The following is a 21,340-nucleotide window of genomic DNA, read 5'->3' on the forward strand; positions in this document are numbered from 1 at the left end:
CTGTTAGATGAAATTTAGTCCCAGAGTCAGTCCACAGGCATCCCCATCCCGACCACATCTAAGTAAGGCTGTCTCTATTTCAAGATACCATAAAAATACCATCATATGAGAATCTAGTAGGGTCAGACCCAACACGCAAAGAAAAATAATGTTAAAGGCAGGGTTAACAAAGGAAAACAGGTGGGAGATGAGAAAAGATGGTCTATCTACAAAAAATAATATAAATAGCACAGCTCTCCCCACAATATTTTTTTATGATTCTGAATTTTATATAACATTTAATTAAAGTATGTATTATTACTAATGTATAATAACTAACAACAGATTTATATACTACCAGTTGCACTTTTGCTGTGATAGACTGATCTTTCTTCTATTAGTTAATCTTATTCAGAACCTAATGTGGTATTATTACAGAAGAATATTAACAATTAAGCAGTTTGAAAACTGTTTTAGATAAACTGGAGAGAAATTAGTGATACAATCTAGTAAAATAAAGGAAAAGCCTGCTGGTCCTAATATTACAGTATCTAAGATAATAAATTAGTTCTAGAAGAAAGTTTAAGAGAGTAAATATTAGGAAAGGTAGAATAGAATTTAGGAAACAGGTAATTTATAACACAGGATGTAATAAGTATGGTGTGGGTTACGATAGAGGAATGGAGAAGAGCAGCAAAACAGTTATTCAATTGGTATGAGGTGTGGCTAAAAAAGAACCAGATTAATGCTGTAAAAACCTTATTTTTATTCTTCACAATTTTAAAACATTATCTCCTCCACTGCTCTCTATGAATTTTTCATTGGTCGAAACTGTGTTGGAAGTAATTTTCTGAAAGCATATTCAGGATCTTCGTTGCTTTGTCTTTCACAGCGTGAATTGTCTCAAATCTTATTCGTTTAATTGCTGATTTCACCTTGGGGAACAGAAAAAAGTCATATACGGCAAGGTCTGGTGAATAGGGTGGATGTTCCGATGCAGGGATCCTGTACTTGGCCAAAAACATCTTGACAGACAATTCTGCATGGACCAGGCTATTGTTTTGATGAAGAATCCATAAAGACAAATGTGGATTGTTTTTCCACAAATCAGGTTGCTTTCTTCTTACTCGTTCACAAAGAATAGTTAGGACCTCAAAATGGTATTGCTGATTCACAGTTTGATCTTTAGGTACCCAATTTACATACACAACCCCATGGATGCCAATAAACATGGTCATTCTAGACATGGTTCATCTTCAATCTCTTCTCAACTCTCTTTGAACCATTTAACCAATCAAAAACCTGAGTGCGTGATCAAAATTCATCACCATATATTTCTTTTAACAAAGAATAAGTTTCTGTGGCGGATTTTCTGAGTTTCACAAGAAATTTCACATTTACATGTTGTTCTTTTAAAACATTCAACATTTTTCCAACAGGCTTGTAATTAAAGGAGCAATACGAACGAAGGCCAAGGCTCGACTAAGGGGTCCACAGTTGACTTGGAGGCAGGAATGGAGGGACGGGATGTCATGCGACTCAGCTGTGTGCCATTTGAACTTAATGCATGCTCTGTTGTCTGTAGATTGATCAGTTCGATTTTTTTTAGAAATACGTCATACATTTTTAAGAAGTAAAAAAATTATTAACTGGTTGGTATAAAACATTCCCTACCTCCACTGGTAGTAATATTGTTTAAATCAGTATCAAAATTGTTTCATAAAGGTGCAATCAACAACTACTGATAGAGAAATCTTCATTAAACATATTATAAATGGAATAGATATTGGGTATTATATTATTGGTTTACTTCCAGACCTCTTAGAAAAAGTTATTTTTATAAAACTTGATTCTGACTGAACACGATTTAGGATCATGGTTTCAGGAATACTAATTTGTTAATTTAGGAGTACTAATAATTAAACTCAATCCAATGATACACAACTAACACAACTAATGGGCTTAAATATATAAATATTGCAACTAGACAGATATGGTAAACTCCTGCCACATTAAAAAATATTGTTTATAATTATTGTTTTATATTAAAACAATACACAATAATTAAGATATTCTTTGAAAACTTCAATTAATATATTTACAAAATAATAAGCACTTTCTTAGCTACATAAATATACATATATATAGATAGTATCAAAGAGTTCACAGACAATGTTATAATAATTACATGATGTACTGAAGCAAACAAAACATGTCAAATCTGTGACAAAAAAAATTCCCGATTGGTTTCAAGGTAGCATGTTTACTCTTAATCAGGAAAATCAATTTTCTAAAACAAAAATTGTAACAAAATAAATAATAAATTTCTTGCAATTAAACTAATTTATAAAACTAAGAAGTTTGCTTCTTTTTTTTTAATATTTTATATTGTTTATTTTTAAACATATATAATCCGATTGCTATTCTTACATTTTTAGGACCAATTCACCTATAGAGAGACTGTTTCTGATCAGGTTAATTTAATTATCTTGTCTAGAAATCAAGATCTCTTATGAAAAGGAAGAATTTATTATATAAATTATCATGATACTTAACTTAAATTCATTTTAGCATAAGTTTTTATCTTACAGAAATAAATCATTTGCTTCTGCAAGATTTAATTTCTAGCTATGTTTATCAAGAATGATAATGGAAAACATTGCCTTTAAAATCTTAGATAGCATTATGTCTTTATAACTTAACCCGAGGATCTAGATCACTAAAATCACTGATGTACTTCACAAAGAAAAATTGTTAAAAGCCCAATATTATAAATCATCGGACATCATACAATGTCCTTTCAAATGTGTAGTTAATAATGCTTGACAAACAAATCCCTTTTCACAGATATGGCAGACATACGGTCGTTCGCCAGAGTGATATCGTGAATGTATAACAAGTGTTGATCGTTGAGAAAATGATTTACCACAAGTTGTACAGCTATATGGTCGTTCTCCACTATGAGTTCGCAAGTGCAATGTTAAATTACAACTTTTAGCAAACCCTTTTCCACACACATTACAAATATTAGGTTTTTCACCGGTATGAATGCGCCTATGAAACTTAAGATGTTCTTTGTTAGTCAATTCCTTGCCACAGATATCACACAAACAAACATTTGTACCAGTGTGAGATGCGATGTGTAACCTTAATGAACTCCTATGTGAAAAAATTTTACCACATATATTACAATTATTTATTTTAACAGGAACTCTACCATCTGGATGCTGATCTTTTTTATGAGCAACTAAATACCTAGTGTATGGAAATGCTTTACCACAGATATCGCACCGAAAAGGTTTTTCTCCAGAGTGAAAATTTTCATGTTCCTCAAGATATTTTTTCACAAAAAAACCTTTTCCACATTTATCACACCGATATTCATACTCTTGTGAATGTCTTTTTCTATGTGTTGTTAATGCTGATCTATAAACTGTAGTAAAATCACAGATGTCACATGATAATAATTTTTCTCTTGTATGTTTCTTTTTATGCACAGCTACATCATTTAAACGCTTGTATGACTTATGACAAATGTCACATGTATACGGTCTATCATTACTGTGTGTAACCAAATGTCGTTTTAACAATCTTTTTGAAGGAAACAATTTTCCACAATCATTACACTCTAATGCATTCTTATCACAAACTTTAGAATCTCCATCAATAAAATGCGATTCAATATGATTCTCAAAATCTTTTTTGTTTTCTAATTGTGCAGAACAAATATTACAAGTTGCAAAATCAGAATTTTTTTTTGGTTTCTTTTTTGCATTTTTTACAATTCTTTTAGTTCTTTTGGTTTTGGATCGATACGGTTGTTTTACTAGCAATCTTGATGATCTGAAACAAATCAACAATAAGGTTACAGTAGCATCAATTACACTTGAAATCTATAAGTAAACGAATAGACAACAAATAATCAAACAAAGGTAGCACTTCTGTTTATTAAATTTATAAGTTTATGGGCAACTAAATTATGAGATTTGTCTGGTAAATTCTTGTACTTTTTAATCAGTGCAATATACAGTGCTACTAATGGATTAATGGAATGAGTATTATGTTATGTATGACTCAATGCCAACATTGGGAAGTAACCTAATGAAAACTCCATCTCAATATTAATTTTATTGTACAACTCCTACCCGAGTTAATAAGTAACCACAGAAGAGTGGTTATAGATATAATGTACAGCATATATTCTAAAATAAATTGCTTTATGATATTCAAGGTATGCTTGAAACAATCTCCCTACAAGTATTACTTGACAAGTCCAGGCATTTGCTTCGAGATATTCGAACTCTACATAAAGTTTTAACTGTAGAGGATTACGAGTTTAAAAATTTGATAAATAAAAAAAGGAAAGTATACATATTCCATTCAAATAAAAGTATTATATTTTTGAAAATGTATGTAATAACATTGAAAATAAATGATTTTCATGAGCTATGAATATACAAAATTTTGTGTTATCTTGGAAAACTCTATGGAGATGCTTGAAAAGCTGTCATCTAGAATCAGGTGTTGGCTTTTAAAAGTTGGCTGAACTTCAACTGACAATTCTTATTCAGGCCTACCCATCAATACCCAAAACTGAAGAAACTGTTGTGAAATTTAGAGGTCATTTGTTCTAAATTCATTTGCTGTTTAACTGAAGAACTAAGCTTTACAAAAACTATCTCACTGCAGGAAAATTTATGCTTCAACTTTTAATTATCTAGCAGAAACAAATCCAAGGTGATATGAATCAAGGATGAAATCATTTTAATGATTATTAAGAGGGTCACCGAAAAAGTGTAGTGAAACAGTAAGCTCATGGTGAAATTTTTTCAAAAAAATGTTGACCACGAATTTCTTACACCAGGCAAGACATTGAACAAGTCTATCTTGAAATGTCTTTGTGAAGCTATCAGGGGAAAAAAGGCCCAACCTTTGGAGGTTAGACCTTCTTTGCAGACAATGTGCTTCTGCACAAATTGTTATTAATAAGTCTGTTTTTTTACGAATCATGAGACAGTAGTCATTCTACAATTTCTTTCACCTTATCTAGCACCAGTTAACTTTTTTATTTTAATCCAAAGTTGAAAATATCACTGAGGGACCATCATTTTTGAATTGAGTAGTTGGTACTATTTTAGTATGCTGTCTACCATCATTATGAGGTTTTAAGTAGCACAATCCCACCTATTTGGTTAGTCTCCCACTTAATTTATTTTAAATAGTAAACTTATATTATAAATTAGATACAAACTGAATATATTTATTTAATGTTAATTAGTTGAGGTCTGAGAGCGAAGTAAGCATTAGGTTAGGTAACATAGTTTCTATATACTGTACTTTGTAACCTAATAACAACGTAGCCTATCAAACTTAACGCTTGCTAACCTCTTCTAATTAACATTAAAATACAAATTATACACACAATGGTACGGTAGACTGCATGTAAAGTAGTGATAAAACTTATGATGATGGTAAATTGCATACTAAAGTAGTACTGAATAGGCTTTACAGAGAAGTCCTGAAAAGTTTGGATTATAAAGAATGGATGAAACACTGGGATGGTTATTCAAGCAAAATTTGATTGAAAATTAAGGCCGTTCACAAAGTAAGGACCATCTTAGATGAGGATCTCATACTAACCGTAAATTCATTATTGAAAACTTTCATGGCTTTTAATATGACATTATTTAAGAGATTTCGCCATAAAATATCAAAAGTAAGAACAGAAAAATATTATAAGTTTTTATAATATTTACATTTAAACAATAAATTTTTTGTATTGAGATTATGTACTGTCAGTTTCAATGTACACACAAATACCTCAATATATGTCCTGAAATATTTATTTTGTGTATTTGCAGAATTTGAGAAAGTACAAACAGACCTTAAACAGTAGCTATAGTGAAGTGATATGTGAAGTCACAAAGTCTGTTTTCAAATTGAAAAACCACACTTTTAAACTTCAATACCAGATAGCCAAGGTTATATACACAGTACATAGTGCGAATAAGAAATTAAAAAAATACATTTTCACTTTTTCAACGAATCAAAATCAAGTTTTTTAATATCATTGTACTGTCAGTTTTATCTTTTGCAAAATTTATAATTTTAATCTAAATTCAAGAACCATATTATACATAACACTTAGTAAATAATATTGCATGACTAAACCTGTGTTATATGCAAGAAAAAATAAAAATTCATCAACATTACAGATTTAGGAAGTTTACAACTGACTATGCTATCAGAAAACTTTTACATATTTTGTAGTAATACCACACAGGGGAGCAGAGTATGGCAAAACATGTGAACGTGATTTGGGGAAAATTTGGGCTGCCCAGGGAAACTTCATGGGAATTTTTACCAGTCATGAAAAATAGAAATCACTACATAAATATCAAATGATGTATTCATATCATTTTTACAATTATTAACTAGAATAATTGGTCTTTTAACAAGCTGGGGTTGAAAAGAAACATTTAACCTATTGAGTATTATGCATAATGAGAACACAAACGACATTCCTGGTAGCAACGACATTCCTGGTGAGCAATGACTTATAGATTCAAATCGTAACAGGCAAGGGACACACATTACTGATAAGACGCATTGTGGTTACCAGTATATGCGTGCACGAGTGCATATTGTCTCCTCACTACTGCACTATTCATTTTAGTTGGGTAGACAACAGTGTTTCTTTGTTTTTACTAGTTGGCCAGCTGCAAGCGTATTGTTTTGTTTAATAGTGAAGAAATTAAGTGACGTTTAATAGTGTTAAAGGATACACACAATAATATACAGTATTGCAAATAAATAAAATATTGTACGTCCACAACTAAAAGTAAGCAAGATTATAAACTGTGTGTTTTGAGACTGGTGCGGCAGATGAAATAAACTTGGAAATCATTTTGTAAGTAAACACAGAAATGAAAGACCAAGAACTAATGATCAAGCTAGTATTTCTGTATTTTTAAAAACAAAAACTCATGACTCTGATGAAATAAGTAGCAGTTAACCTTTAAAAAAACAAATAAAACTTATCTTGCAGGTAAAACAATGCCGGTGTTGGCGATAGTCTATCTCTAACAGGCCAATTATTTAACCTAACATTTTTGAACAGTTAACTATAAATCAGGCGATATGTGGCCTTAATAAAAAAGTTGATGAACTATTAAAAAATCGAATCAGGTTAAAACTACTGAAAAAGGCCCATCTAGTTCACTTGTCCAAGCCAACACTCCAGTTGAGATAAATGACGAATTTGAAGCAAAACTCAAATTAATTAGGATAAGCAAATAGTTTCCAGATATTTTTCAGCTAATGCCGTGCTTATCAGAATATATGAGCACAGTAAATTGCTCCCCATGTGAAGAGCATTACAAAACAATTTCCAAGGAGGTAACTGTTCTTAAATCTGGCATTTTTGGTATTTTCTCTACCAAGTGAATACCAGTTTAGAATGTACAGTTTCAAAATCTAATTCCACAGTGGTAAATCTAATTTACCACTTACAATCACATGCTCATAAATGGTGCATTGACTTTTCTGAAGCAATTCAGAAAAGAAATGTAATTTTGTAAAAGAACATATAAAGGTGGATCTGAGGGTTGCTAAAGCACCTTAAAGTGCTATTAGAGAGGTAAGGGTGAGAAATATTTTGAAAGATTATTAAGCCTAAATGTATTAAATGATTTTGATATTGGTGAGCTTAATCAAGAAATTTTACAGAGAATTCAGAAAAAAACATATTTTTTACCATGAAAGTAAAAATTTTGGATACTAAAAATCCTGTAACAAACTGTTTGCCTTTAGTATCTGTCACGGGTGATAAAACAACCAAACTTCACCATATATATCAGATTAAATGTCTGACCATATTAGTAGATGGTGTTCAGAATTGTATTATTAATGATATATCACCATGTGGCACTTCACACAAAGGTGATGTTCTTGTTCAGAAAGTCGAATGTGCTATCGAGAATTTTAATATTAAAATAAAAGGAACAGTTAAATGGCATGGGTTTTGATGGACAATATTTTGATCTAGATGTAGATTAAAAAACTGGCCCTGCTTTGTGAAGGGGTCGTCCATGACTTTTCCTCCCTATGTGAGACTTAGCACATAGATTAGAATGTGTTTTAAACGATGTTCAAGAAGACAACACATTTTTGGTTTAATAGTCAAGCTCAAACAGTTAAAAATGTAATGAAAAATCAACTAGGGAATTTGCTATGAGGAATTAATTACATTAGAAGAGAAAATACCAGTGAGTTTTTTAAATCCTAAATTATTCCAACAAACCTGTTTTGTTCGGAGTGAATTGAGAGTTTACGGAACATTTCAAAGAGATTTCAAATTATTTTTCATTGCTTTGCAAAAAAAAGCAAACTAAATTATTCCAGAAAGGAAAAAAAACTGCTTGGGACAATTTATATTTTAGAATTAGTGACGAAATTTAGTTGCACCACACAAAATGTAAACATGTATCTGGACAGTTTTTGATTATTACACTTCAATGAAAAACACACTGAAGAAAAAGGGAATCATAATGAAAAGTACAAAATTAAGCGAGACGAATTTTCCATCTCTTTTTAAGGAACTTGAAAGCTTAAATAACAATGTTTAATACCTGATAAAGATCTAGAGAGATCAAGCCATTCAAAACTTAAACAATTTGAAGATTGAGAAGAAACTTATTCAAATGAAAACCTTCATAAGTTCTAGAAAAAAAAAATAGAAAACCTTTGTGAAGCATTGTCAAATCGACTTGAAATGAAAATTAGTGAGCCTCCTATAATAGAAAATATGAGACAACATTTTAGTTGCAAGTTCCTAAGAATAGCAGAAGAAACAGATTGCAAATACACTTGAATCTTTAGCAATTATAATGATGAAGAGCAATCTTGCAAACTTACATTTTTTCAAAAAAATACTTGATTCTTCAAATAAGGCCAAAAGACCTTCTTTATTTGAGCAAGACAACCGAGTGATCAAAGAACTATTTAAAAACACTGAAGTTACTGTTAAAATCTCAGAAATAATTTTCCTCCTTGAAAACTGCTCAAAAAATCTATAGAGCCAATAAGCACAACCAAAATTTGACATTCTATTTCAAGAAGTATTTATTTTATGGAATGGTCCTCCCGTTCAACACACATATCACACCTTTTAAAGAGATCTTTGGACAGACACTTTAATGGTGGAAAATACCATTTTACGAGATTTTCCTCCACCAATCATATAAAAATATTGAAAACATCAACATTCATTGACAGTCTCCACAACGATAAAGGAAGGCTGTGCTTTTTCTTAATGACTTGAACTGATAATCATCACTGCACTCATTACAGGTAATTGTATCATAATATTAAAACCATTTGTCAAGGAGATAGGGCAGTAGCTTGAGGGGAATGCTTTGTCTTTACCAGGTTTAAGTACTGGTATGACAATGGCTTCTGATCAGATGGGTAGGACGACTTGAGCAGAAAATAAACAGTTTTTTTTTCTCATAACGATGAATTGGGAAGGTGTGAGAGCGTACCGAGATGAATGTCAGGTCCAGGGGAAGTGCCATGTGAGTTTTTTAGTAGTACATGTGACAATTCATTTATTAAAAGGGTTAAGGTGTTGGTTGGTGCAAGTATGACTATTAACGTTGTTTGATAATATCCCAGAGGCTTACAATTTATTTAATTTTGCGAGGTAATAATGTTACACTAAAAAGAACTAACACGTAAAGAAGCCAGTATGGTAAGGAACTCCCACATGTGGGACTAATGGCTGATAGCAGAAAGCAAATAAAGACAAGCATCAGAGTTAATAGTCAATGTATTAAAGTAAAGAATACACTAGCATCAGTTTGCTGTACCTTTCATGCTTATGAAAATGCTTGTAAATTATTAACATATTATCTTGTGTAAGAAAGCTATTAGAAAGAAGTTCTATATGTATTAACAGGATTTACATTTTAACAATCATACATCTATAGAAATGTAATCCTAGGATCGAGGTTAGATTGGGACTGCCATGTAACTCTGTGAACTGGCAGTATAATTCATATATTATAAGTATAGTATAATTCATGTGATTGCCTGTATAAAAGATTCATTTCTGATAAAAGATTTCTATTTGAGCATTTCAAAAACATTCGAAGAAGGGGCAAATGTCTTAGAATCTAATAATGTAGAGGGGAAGAGACATAAAAGGCAATCATTAAATTTTATGATAGCCAATTTACACGAAGAACTTTTTTTCAAGAAAAAGCAGATTTGTTACTTATGAAGTTAGAGCATATTCCTAAGTTGTTTGTGAATTTGGTAGAAGCCTGTGCTTAGGTACATTAAAAAATTATAGATAGGTGGACAATCTATAATTTTTGAATAGAATTTTTTAATTATAGATTGCCCAACTTTTGTCTAATAGTTTATTCAGACAAAAAGCTTATGAGTAATCATAAGAGTATTATATGGACCAAGTGGGATCCAATATATACAAACAAAACCAAAAATGGGAAAGGTTTTTTTTTTGATTTAGACAAACAGAAGCAATTGACAGAAGTCCACAATAGACAAAAAAAATTTTGGTTTTAAAGGGATTATCAGATTAAGATGAGTGTAAAAGGCAATCAATCACTAATTCAAACTCATCAAAATAACAAACGAAAGAGTAAAATTAAAAATAAGATAAAATGAAAATAACTGAGGTAAGAGTCCAAAAGGGTTCCTCTAAAGTAAACATAAACTGTTAATTTGTTAATTTAAACCAATGATTTAAATCTGGTACCACCTTTTCAGACAAATATTTCTTCAGCACCAGCGCACTCTTAATAAAACCTTTCAATAATGCAGAAATATTAATTTAGAATTTATTTAATTAATATTATAACAAAAAACCATTGTAAAAAAAATAATAAAACCATAAAAAGAAATACCAACTCTGAATCACATGTCATTTTGTCACTAGATGGACCAGCAGGATTACTAAAATCTACTATCTCTGGAAGATCAATTATTTGGTCTTCTTTTTTAATATTTACTTCATTTGATATTTCTTTATTTATATCAGACTGAATGTAGTCACCAGATGCAATATTACTCTCTGCATTCAACAGATTCTGTATATGTTGGTTATAGTTGTCAATTTCTTTAGTTTCATTATCACCATCATCATAATTATTATTATGTATGGTTTCACTACATTCTTCTTTAATGAACAGCTGAAATAAATAATATATAAAGATAATAAATGAAATTAATGGAGAATCTACACTATATTTAATCAATCAATATTGTCAGGCTATTTTATATATACTTATTCAATAATTTTACATTTTGAAGGGATCAGGACGCATATTCTGACTCGCTTTCAAATGATTTTAACAATAAACAGTACGAGAGAAAGGATAGAGTGCTGTTGATTATTTCATCTTTAACAGCTGCTACTCATATTGTAAATCAACATAACATACATGAATATTCCAATAAAAAATTATAAAACTTTTCCAAATTAATTTATAGAATTTATCAGAATTCAAACCAGCCATCAATTTTAATTATAACCAAAGATAAAAAAATGTACATGTAACACCACATTATCTATCACTTTAATATCTCATCCATAAAAAATATTAAGTATAACAACAGTTTTCAAATGAACTGAATGTGAGAGAGAAGGGACCACTATTTATATGATGACCACTATTTCAATTACAAAAAGAGAATTGAATGTATCTTGATTGCTACAATGGCACTCAAGATTCATTTTAATATACAAGTTGGGCACAGCTATGTACTAGCATTTGTAAATCTTAATATAGTCCAGTAAGAATAAAAAATAAAAAGATAGCAAAGTGATAAAAATTGGTATGAATGTTCAATAAAAATATATTCTTTCAGGAATGATTTTATTATAAATGATCAATGGTGGTGGTATGATAGTTTTTGTAAATACCTTTAAAAACACAATTCTATTAAAAGATGCATTTTTGGAAATTTAGCTTTTGATTAATTCTACACAAAATAACAATCATTTAAGACATTCTTAAAAAAAAACCATACTTCTTGAGATTTTGAAACGCATAATTTTAACACTATTTTTACAATTCATTCAGAAACAATATCTCTTATACAGAAAGTGAAATAACAAATATTGTTATAAGCACTATTACAATGTTCAACTATATAGTTAACAAAATAAGATAGCTTAGTTATATTAACAGTTAAGCCTAAACAGTTACAATGCCGTCTTTAATGTAAATTTTAGTGATATATGAACCGACAAAAATGAAAATACAATTATGCATAAAAAAAATTGAGTTTTCCTATTTTATTCATAAAAAAGTACTTAAAAAAGTCATGATGCATCATTTTTGAGTGTATAAAATATTTTTCACTCGCGTACAAAAGTATTTTAATGCCAGTGTAATTTACACTTGAAATAAAAAAAACATTTAATTTTAAAGGAAATGCAATAAACTGTCTTAAAAGTATGATTGTTAATGATTATTAATTGGTTGTTGTAATATATTCTTGTAGATGAATACACCCACCCCGAATTGCTTACATTTTAATATTATCAGTAAGGAGAATAATTCAGTATTCACTTTCCTCTTGCAGAACTCCCAATTGTTTTCCTCCATAAAAACTTAAAAATTGATATTTTTTAGTAAATTTTCTGAGCTTTAAGATGATATTATTTACTTATCTTCTTCAGAATATAACATTTCTTTTTGTGTTACACATAAATTTTGAAGTACAAAAAATCTAGAATTTATGATAAATATCAAGGTCTTTCATGAAAAAAGTCAGAAAAACAGCAAACCAAAGAAATATTTATCATTTTTAATTTATTACAGATTTTGTACAAATCTTATGGGAATATTTTGTACAAAATATTCCCGTAAATAGACAATTTTAAATTTATCTAATGTAAATATGCAAATAAACTGATAATGTTTATAGCAAGATAAAGGCATTAGTTAGTTATATCTATTCCTACAGTCTCAGAGATCTACTATTTACAACACGAGTTGGAGACAGTACTGAAAAGTTTTCCCTTACGCCAAATCCAAACACAAAAAGGAACATTGCTCTGCCCTTGCCAGTAATCTAATCGCTAACATTTGATTGCTGATGATGCTTATTATGGCTGTAAGTACTACAACAGTAATAAAGAATTGTTAAAAAAACATTTAACATCATTTTATCTAGTCATTTTATTGGCATTTCTGTAATGAAAATGAAGAATTTATAAATGTAAGATAAAAATTAATATAATACCTGAAATCTGTACATAAAGTAATGAGACTGGTTCAGAAAAACCTTTTATTCACAATCCAATGACACATGGACTCTCACTTTTGAAATAGTTCCCTTGGGAAGCCACGCAATGGTTCAAACAGTTTTCCAACTCTTCATAGCAGTGTTGGAACTCAAAAACTAGAATATCCTTCAGATGGTCTGTTACATTTTTTTTTTCTACTTTTTCAAAACGATGTCCTTTGAGGTGTTTTTTTAAAGTTGAGAACAGGAAAAAGTCGCAGGGACTCGTCAGGCGAATAAGATGGTTGAGGAACTAAACGAATGTTTTGCTTTGCTAAAAATTCATCGATTGAGAGAGCAGTGTGACAAGTTGCATTGACATGATGCAGCATCCAGTTGTCTTTGATGGCTAGTCTCATGCGAGCAACTCTTTTCTGCAGTCTTTCAAGAATTTATCGATAAACATATTAATTTACAGTCTGTCCTGTAGGCAAAAACTCCTTATGGAGAATACCAATTAACATTGAATGTATCAATGTTTCTTTGTTACTATCAAAGAAACAAATTAGTATGGTTCCGAATTTTGATTTGCTTATTTTTACTTTTTTGGGACATGGTGAGTTTAAAGTGTGTCACTCCTTGCTCTGGCATTTTGTTTCTGGGTCACACTAAAATATCCAAGATTAATCACCAGTAATAACAGTTTTTAGAAAATCAGGATCAGTTTCAATTCACCCTAGATGATCGCGACACACTTCAACCCTACTGTTTTTCTGTTCAATAGTGAGGTTTTTTTGGAGCAAATTTTTCACAAACTTTTTTCAAGTCAAATTCATTTATAAAAATTTGATGGACTTTGGTATGGTTCAGATTCAATTGTTCTGCAATCATTCTGACAGTTAGTCGCCAGTCATACCATAGAAAGTCTCTGATTTGCTCAACATTGTTTTCACTTTTTTACATTAATGGTCTTCCAGGGTGTGGATCATCCACAACTGACTCCCGACCATCTGAAAATGCTTTAAAGAACCTAAAAACTTGGGCTTGTGACAGAGGATCATTTCCATGTACTCTTTTCAATTTTGAAAAAATTTCAGTAGCATTCTCACCAAGTTTAACATAAAACTTAATTGCACAACATTGCTCATAATTAGTATCACTCTTTGTAACACACAACAAAAACTTGTTTCACGAAAAGTTTGTTTACGTCTCACATTGCAACAGTATACAAAAAATATTAATCAGCTGTTCATATAATCATATGTTTACTAGTAACTTTACAGTGTTGCCATTTTGGCTGCCAAAAAACTAATCTCATTACTTCATTTACAGACCTCATATTAGTATAACTCATGTAATACCATGTTAATGGTTTCAGAGATCTAAGAGTAGCACTATTCACAGATTCTGGAAGTAATATTGCAGTTATTATAGAAAATTCTCAACTAACTCCTGGCCTATTTTAGAAACTCTTCCATGTATCTTTGTCACACAATGACTTAATTTTCTTTTAATTAAAAATAGACTGACAGCTGAATAATAATGAATTTTTCTATATTTAAGTAATCAAATGATCTACACAACAAACTACCACCACCATGCATTAATATTTGAAAATAGTACAATTTGCAGTATTTTCACTTTTGCAAATTTATAAAATTATAAAAAATATTCCAGAGGAAAATTTAAAAAAAATTAACCAAAGTAAAGACATAATAAAGAGGACAAAGATAGTATGCTAAACAGTCAGGCAAGATCTTTGATAAGGATAACATATTAGGATAAGTGTATGGTCACTGCTACAAAATAGTAGTATATCTATGTTCAAAGTTATTTTTTGAAAGCATTGTTTTAAAATAATACTTTTTGCTATAATTATAAAACATTACTTTTGAAAATGTTATTATTACTTGAATATTATAACTGATGAGTGCGAGTAAGCAAATTCATTACATATCAAAATGCTGCTGAAATTAAGACATTTATCATTATAATAATTCTAAAGATTAATTTTTTTTTAATGCAATACTGATTTGTTTAAAAATATTATTAAATATATAAATGTATCAATGAAATTGTCTCAAAAAAAGCTGGGAAAGGTTTGCAGAACTATCCCGGCTTCATCCTTGGAACCTTTAATTCAAATATACCACTGAATATTTAAATATTAATGATTTTACTATTTTTATTTAAAATCTTTCAAATTAATTTTGGAAATCAATTTTAGATAACAAATTTAATTAAATTATAAGGAAAATATTTTAATTAAATCTTGCACATAAATATATAAAATCTGTTTAAAAATTATTAGAAGACTACAAGATTATTGGATTACTAATAAGGTGAAATCAGGTACCACCTTTCCCACTGCATTAATTATACAGTCTGAAAATTTTATGTCTTTTCACGTATAATCATTGCATTCTACTTTACAACTTGCAGTCATATTGAAGCTGTTTATCAATCAATTTGAATAGTAAACTGAGCTGTCTAGATATTGAAATAGTGATGTACATCAAATATACATAGTATGTGCCGCATTGCACCTTTACAAGTTTCTGCATTAATTTTTTTAATTTCTTTTCTTCCAGACAACGATATAAGAGAGTTTAAACTCCACCTATCTTAAAATCCGAGCAAATCAGATCTGGAAATTCAATTGCAATACTTTTATAATTTTATTTTTTGTAGCCAATCACAAGCAACTTATAACAAACTCTGTGCATTGTTGATTCATTGCTTGTCTGTTTTAAAATTACTTTTAAAATTCTTCTTATTTGGTACTGATTTCGATCTGGATCTCTGAAAATAAAGGAACATGATGGTATGTTTTATTTAGGTAGTGCTAATATATCAGAAACTGTGTGTACAGATATTATTAATATCAGTGATTCTAGTGTCTTAAAGATATCTAGTGATAGCTGTTCAAAGAAAAAAAACTTGGATTTACTTGGTATGACAATGAAAGTGAACGAAAACCTAGGTGTATTGTTTGTTTTAAGTGCTTTCAAACGAGTGCATGAAACCTACAAAACCTACAAAACCTACAAAACTGAAACAGCACTTAGAGAAAAAACATGCATGTGTAAAAGAGTAAACTTGTCAAATTTTGATTAGGAAAACTGATGTCACCAACTGTGAAATATGTGGAGTGATAATTTTTTAAACCATCAAACATTAAGCCGGCTGAAATTCATAGGCAGTTGATTGCTGTGTATGGTGATAATGTAATGAATGAAATGTCTGAAAATGGTGTGAAAAGTTTAGAAATAACAGAATTATTGTGCACAATGAAGAACGTTCAGGGAGGTCCTCAATAATTCGGGGAGGACTTGTTGAAACATGTCTATGATGAAATCAGGAAAGGTCATCGCTCAAAGTTTTCTGATCTGGCCCTTCTTTTACCTAATGTTTCAAGAGCTGTTATTGGTCACATTTTTCATGGCCTTCAGAAAAGTTTGAGCATGTTGGGTGTTGCATGTCTTAACGGAACATCATAAGAAAATCCAGATTGGATCTGTTTTGGAATTTTTGATATACTATACAGAAAAAGGTGATGAGTTCCTAATTTAGTTGTTACCGGCGATGAAACATGAATTTCTTATTACATGCCAAAGAGAAAACGACAGTCAAGTGAATGGCATCATGCTCAATCACAAATAGACCAACAAAGGTCAAGCCACAGCCATTTGGATGCAAACTAATGGCCACAGCCATTTGGACGCAAACTAATGGCCACAGCCATTTGGATGCAAACTAATGGCCACCGCCATTTGAACGACAATTGATGGCCAGTCTTTTGGCACACTGCTTATTGATTTCATGCCATGCGGAACAACTATAAATCCAGAAGCCTACTACAAAACTCTATGTAACTTACGGCATGCCATTCAAAATCAGCGATGTGGGCAGCTAATCAACAGTGTCGTCCTGCTGCAAGATTTACAACAGCGTCATCCGACACGTGATTTACTGAGAACATTTGGATGGGAAATTTACGGTCACCCACCATATAGTGTGGATGTAGCTTCTTCTGATTATCATTTGTTTCGGAGATTGAAAGAATTTTAGAGTGGTAGGCAAATCACAGGTAATGAAGTTAATAATGCTGTTAATCAGTGGCTAAATGGATTGGCGGTAGAAGAATAAGACGAGGGTATATTGAAGCTGGTGTATCACTATGATTATATAGATGAGTATAAGTTATTTAATTTAGGAGAAATAAAAATATATAAAATTTTCAGAAAAAATTTTTTTTACAATGAAACCGTCTTTACTTTAGAGAACTTCTCATAATACCACTCTCTAATGATACAATTACATGCTGAATCAATGATACTGCTAATAACATAGAATCAGAAGCTAATCAGTACAATAAAAGAAAGTCTAATTTATTCACTTCAGATAGTTGAGACAACAGATGTTTGAATGATGTGCACTTGATTTGTTCATTTCAGGTACGAGTTTAAAGGAGAACAAACATTTTAGTTCTTTAATAAGTATATGCAAGAGCATGAAATTGATGGTAAAAAATGTATAGGTTTTGTTTGGACGGGGGTTCATGTGCTCACTGGTAGGCATAGTGGCATTGTAGCTGATGTCAGATGTTGCTCCTGATTGTTTCATTCACAGGGAAGCCTTGGAAGCCAAAGATAGCTCACTAAATTCAAAACCATTTTAGAAGTCAGCATCAAGATAATCAACTTTATTAAGGCCTGTCCTTTTATTTGTGGACAAAATTAATGAAGATTTTACATCATTTCTTGCTGATGACATGTGGCATAAGTACAATGACATATCTTTCAGATGTATTCTCAAAACTAACTGAATTAAATCTATCTCTCTCTCTCTAAGAGATAATTCTTTAACCGTTCTGAATTGCTAAATTTTCTTTTAAAGGAGTTTGAGAGGAAATCGGTTTGTGAGTCGGTCGTGTAAAAAGGACTTTTTCACTGTTTTCAACACTAGTCTTTTTAGTTGAAAATGAACTCATTATTGAAAAAGAATTATCCAATAACAAATGTTCACATCTCGAAACTTTTGAGGTCACTATTTGAAACGTATTTTTGAAGTAAATATGATGAATTTTCATGGGTTTTTTATCCTTTCCACTGTACCTGTTAATTTCTGCACCACACCATTAGTGAAATAGAATATAGTGAACTGAACAATTGTGCTTTAAAAATTATAATTCAGTTTGCTTCTACACATCTGTCTGGGATAGGGTTTTCATCACTAACTCAAATAAAAACAAAGTACTGAAACTGACTATGTATATGACAATTTCACCATCATCATTAAGCTAATTTCACCATCATCAAGAAAAATTCAAATATAAAACAAATGTGTAAGAATCAAAATTTTTTTAAATTAATAAATTATTAAAAAACAAAATGATTTTTCTTGTATTAACTTAATTACTTAATACTAATATAAAATTAATTGAATTAAATGAATTTTAATTAATTCTATTAAAGTTGGTATTAAAATCTGCTAAAAAAAATAAATATGCTTTCAAAAGCAACAAGAATAAGGTGGTTAGTCCATAGAACTGTTCTGACTTATAAAGTGGTCCCCACTTCAAAAAAGTTTGAAAAATGCTATTCTAGAGAATCCAAACAATAACCTAAATTACAGATAATATTATTGATTTTAAATTCTACCTTGTGCACACGCAAACGTTTTTTTAAACCCTTATCCTGGAAATATTTACTAACTGATCATGCTGAAGACTCATGAAAGACTGTTTCTTAGGACAGTTATAACAGTTTTCATCACACACTATTTTTTCCCTTTTTATTAAAAAATGAAGGGGTGTTTTTCAGTAATAAATATGCATGTGATAATATGGGATCAAACAGTTTAGAATGTTAAGTAAAAGACAGTTAAAAAAGAAGTTTCATTAACAATTATACAATCTAAGGAAGATAAAATAATTTCTTTCTTGAGCCTTTTTTTTCAACAAAAATTTTTAACTATATCATTTTTTTTCTTTTAATTATGCTCTAGGCAACTTTAATAATTATATGACTAAAAAATTCACCTTTCAGTAATTTTAGTGTAGCAGTTTTACTAGTTTTGTTATTAGATTTTCACTAAATATAAGATAAATAATATGGTAAAATATTTTCAAAGGTGAAAATAACTTACAAATGCAATACTACGTTTCATAATAATATAAGAATAATAAAAACATTTAAAAATTATTTAATGCATTTTAAGTTATACTAAAAAACAAAAAAAATTAGTTTTTAATATTCATTTGTAGTCAATTAGGGTTTTTATTTGTGGTTTATTATAAACAACTGAATAAAAAATTACTTATGAAGGTATGTAAGCATTAATTTGTAAACAATAAAGTACTTAACAATTAAGTGAATACACTATAACAAAACAGGTTAGCCAAATCATTTTATTAGATATCGAATCATTTTATTTTTTAAATTATAAGGTATTAAGTAAGTAAATACAATATTATAATTTTTAAGGGATTCAGTAGTTATAATTTAGTCTTCATTACTTCAAACTAAAGAATGCGAATTCCAGCATAAATCATTTTAATTATCAAACGTCTAGTGCTAATATATTACACTGTTTAAGCTAACACTCCATTTAAAACGAACTGAAAGTTAAATTCAATTTAGCATTTGTTTTCATTACAGTGGTGAGTAACTCCACAAAGAACCAGAAGCCCAGATGAAACCACAGCAAGCCAAGTAATCTGTGATTGTAGCACCTGATGTACAATAGTTAACAGAGTTGTTTCCTTGAAAGTAATAATACTATACAGTCAGTCCCTATAGCAGAGTGAGGGTATCATTTTCAGGGCTATACCTCTAATATGGTGGCCTTTGATGCTCATATACAACAGTATATTTAGTTAAATAAAGAAATAAAATATGTAACGGCTACTTTTTATTCTTCAGAATAAATATTCTGTTTTTAAGAATTATTTATGTCACAGGTTGTGACACCCAACTGTTGGGACTTAACCAATATCAAATTTCCCTAACCCTCTTTTTAAATTTTTTTAACGATTCTTTCAAATAATGGGCAGGCAGGAGTAGGTTTCATAATGAACAAGAAGATAGGGAAGAGAGTAGAGTATTTCAAAACGCATAGCGATAGAATCATTGTAATAAGGATAAAATAAAAACCTAAACCGACAACGATTGTTAACGTCTATATGCCTACAAGCGCCCATGATGATGATGTGGTAGAGGGTGTATACGAAGAGATTGATGAAGCAATTAAACACGTTAAAGGAGATGAAAATTTAATAATAGTTGGAGATTGGAATGCAAGCATTGGAAAAGGCAAGGAAAGAAATATAGTGGGCGAATACGGGCTGGGCAAAAGGAATGAAAGAGGGGACCGACTTATAGAGTTTTGCACGAAGTATAATTTAGTAATTGCCAACACCCAATTTAAAAATCCTAATAGAAGAATATACACTTGGAAAAAGCCAGGCGATACTGCAAGGTATCAGATAGATTATATCATGGTAAAGCAAAGATTTAGAAATCAACTCGTTGACTGCAAAACTTACCCTGGAGCAGACATTGATAGCGACCATAATTTGGTGATAATGAAATGTAGATTGAGGTTTAAAAACCTGAAGAAAAGGTGTCAGATGAATTGGTGGAATTTAGAGAAGCTTGAGGAAGAGGAGGTAAAGAAGATTTTTGAGGAGGACATCGCAAGAGGTCTGAGTAAAAAAGATAAGGTAGAAAATGTAGAAGAAGAATGGGAGAATGTTAAAAAGGAAATTCTTAAATCAGCAGAAGCAAACTTAGGCGGAATAAAGAGAACTGGTAGAAACCCTTGGGTATCAGACGATATATTGCAGCTGATGGATGAACGTAGAAAATATAAGAATGCTAGTGATGAAGAAAGTAAAAGGAACTATCGCCAATTAAGAAATGCTATAAACAGGAAGTGCAAACTGGCGAAAGAAGAGTGGATTAAAGAAAAGTGTTCAGAAGTGGAAAGAGAAATGAACATTGGTAAAATAGATGGAGCATACAGGAAAGTTAAGGAAAATTTTGGGGTACATAAATTAAAATCTAATAATGTGTTAAACAAAGATGATACACCAATA

At 30.4% G+C, this 21,340-nt stretch overlaps 1 protein-coding gene across 6 annotated transcripts in view; it reads right to left on the reverse strand.

Annotated features, from left to right (window-relative positions):
* Nucleotides 1–725: 725 nt before the first annotated feature.
* The window catches only part of LOC142321924 (uncharacterized), a 28,929-nt gene continuing 8,314 nt past the window's right edge, over nucleotides 726–21,340 (reverse strand). For all 6 annotated transcript variants that reach the window (XM_075360493.1, XM_075360483.1, XM_075360459.1 and 3 more), the window contains exons 3-4: nucleotides 10,915–11,195; nucleotides 726–3,822 (exon numbers count right to left, since the gene is read on the reverse strand). In XM_075360493.1, the coding sequence (XP_075216608.1) occupies nucleotides 2,748–3,822; nucleotides 10,915–11,195 (1,356 nt within the window). In that variant the 3' untranslated portion in view covers nucleotides 726–2,747. The remainder of the gene's footprint in view (nucleotides 3,823–10,914; nucleotides 11,196–21,340) is intronic.

This window comes from Lycorma delicatula, chromosome 1 (genome assembly GCF_047948215.1).
Source record: "Lycorma delicatula isolate Av1 chromosome 1, ASM4794821v1, whole genome shotgun sequence".
Taxonomy (NCBI): domain Eukaryota; kingdom Metazoa; phylum Arthropoda; class Insecta; order Hemiptera; family Fulgoridae; genus Lycorma; species Lycorma delicatula.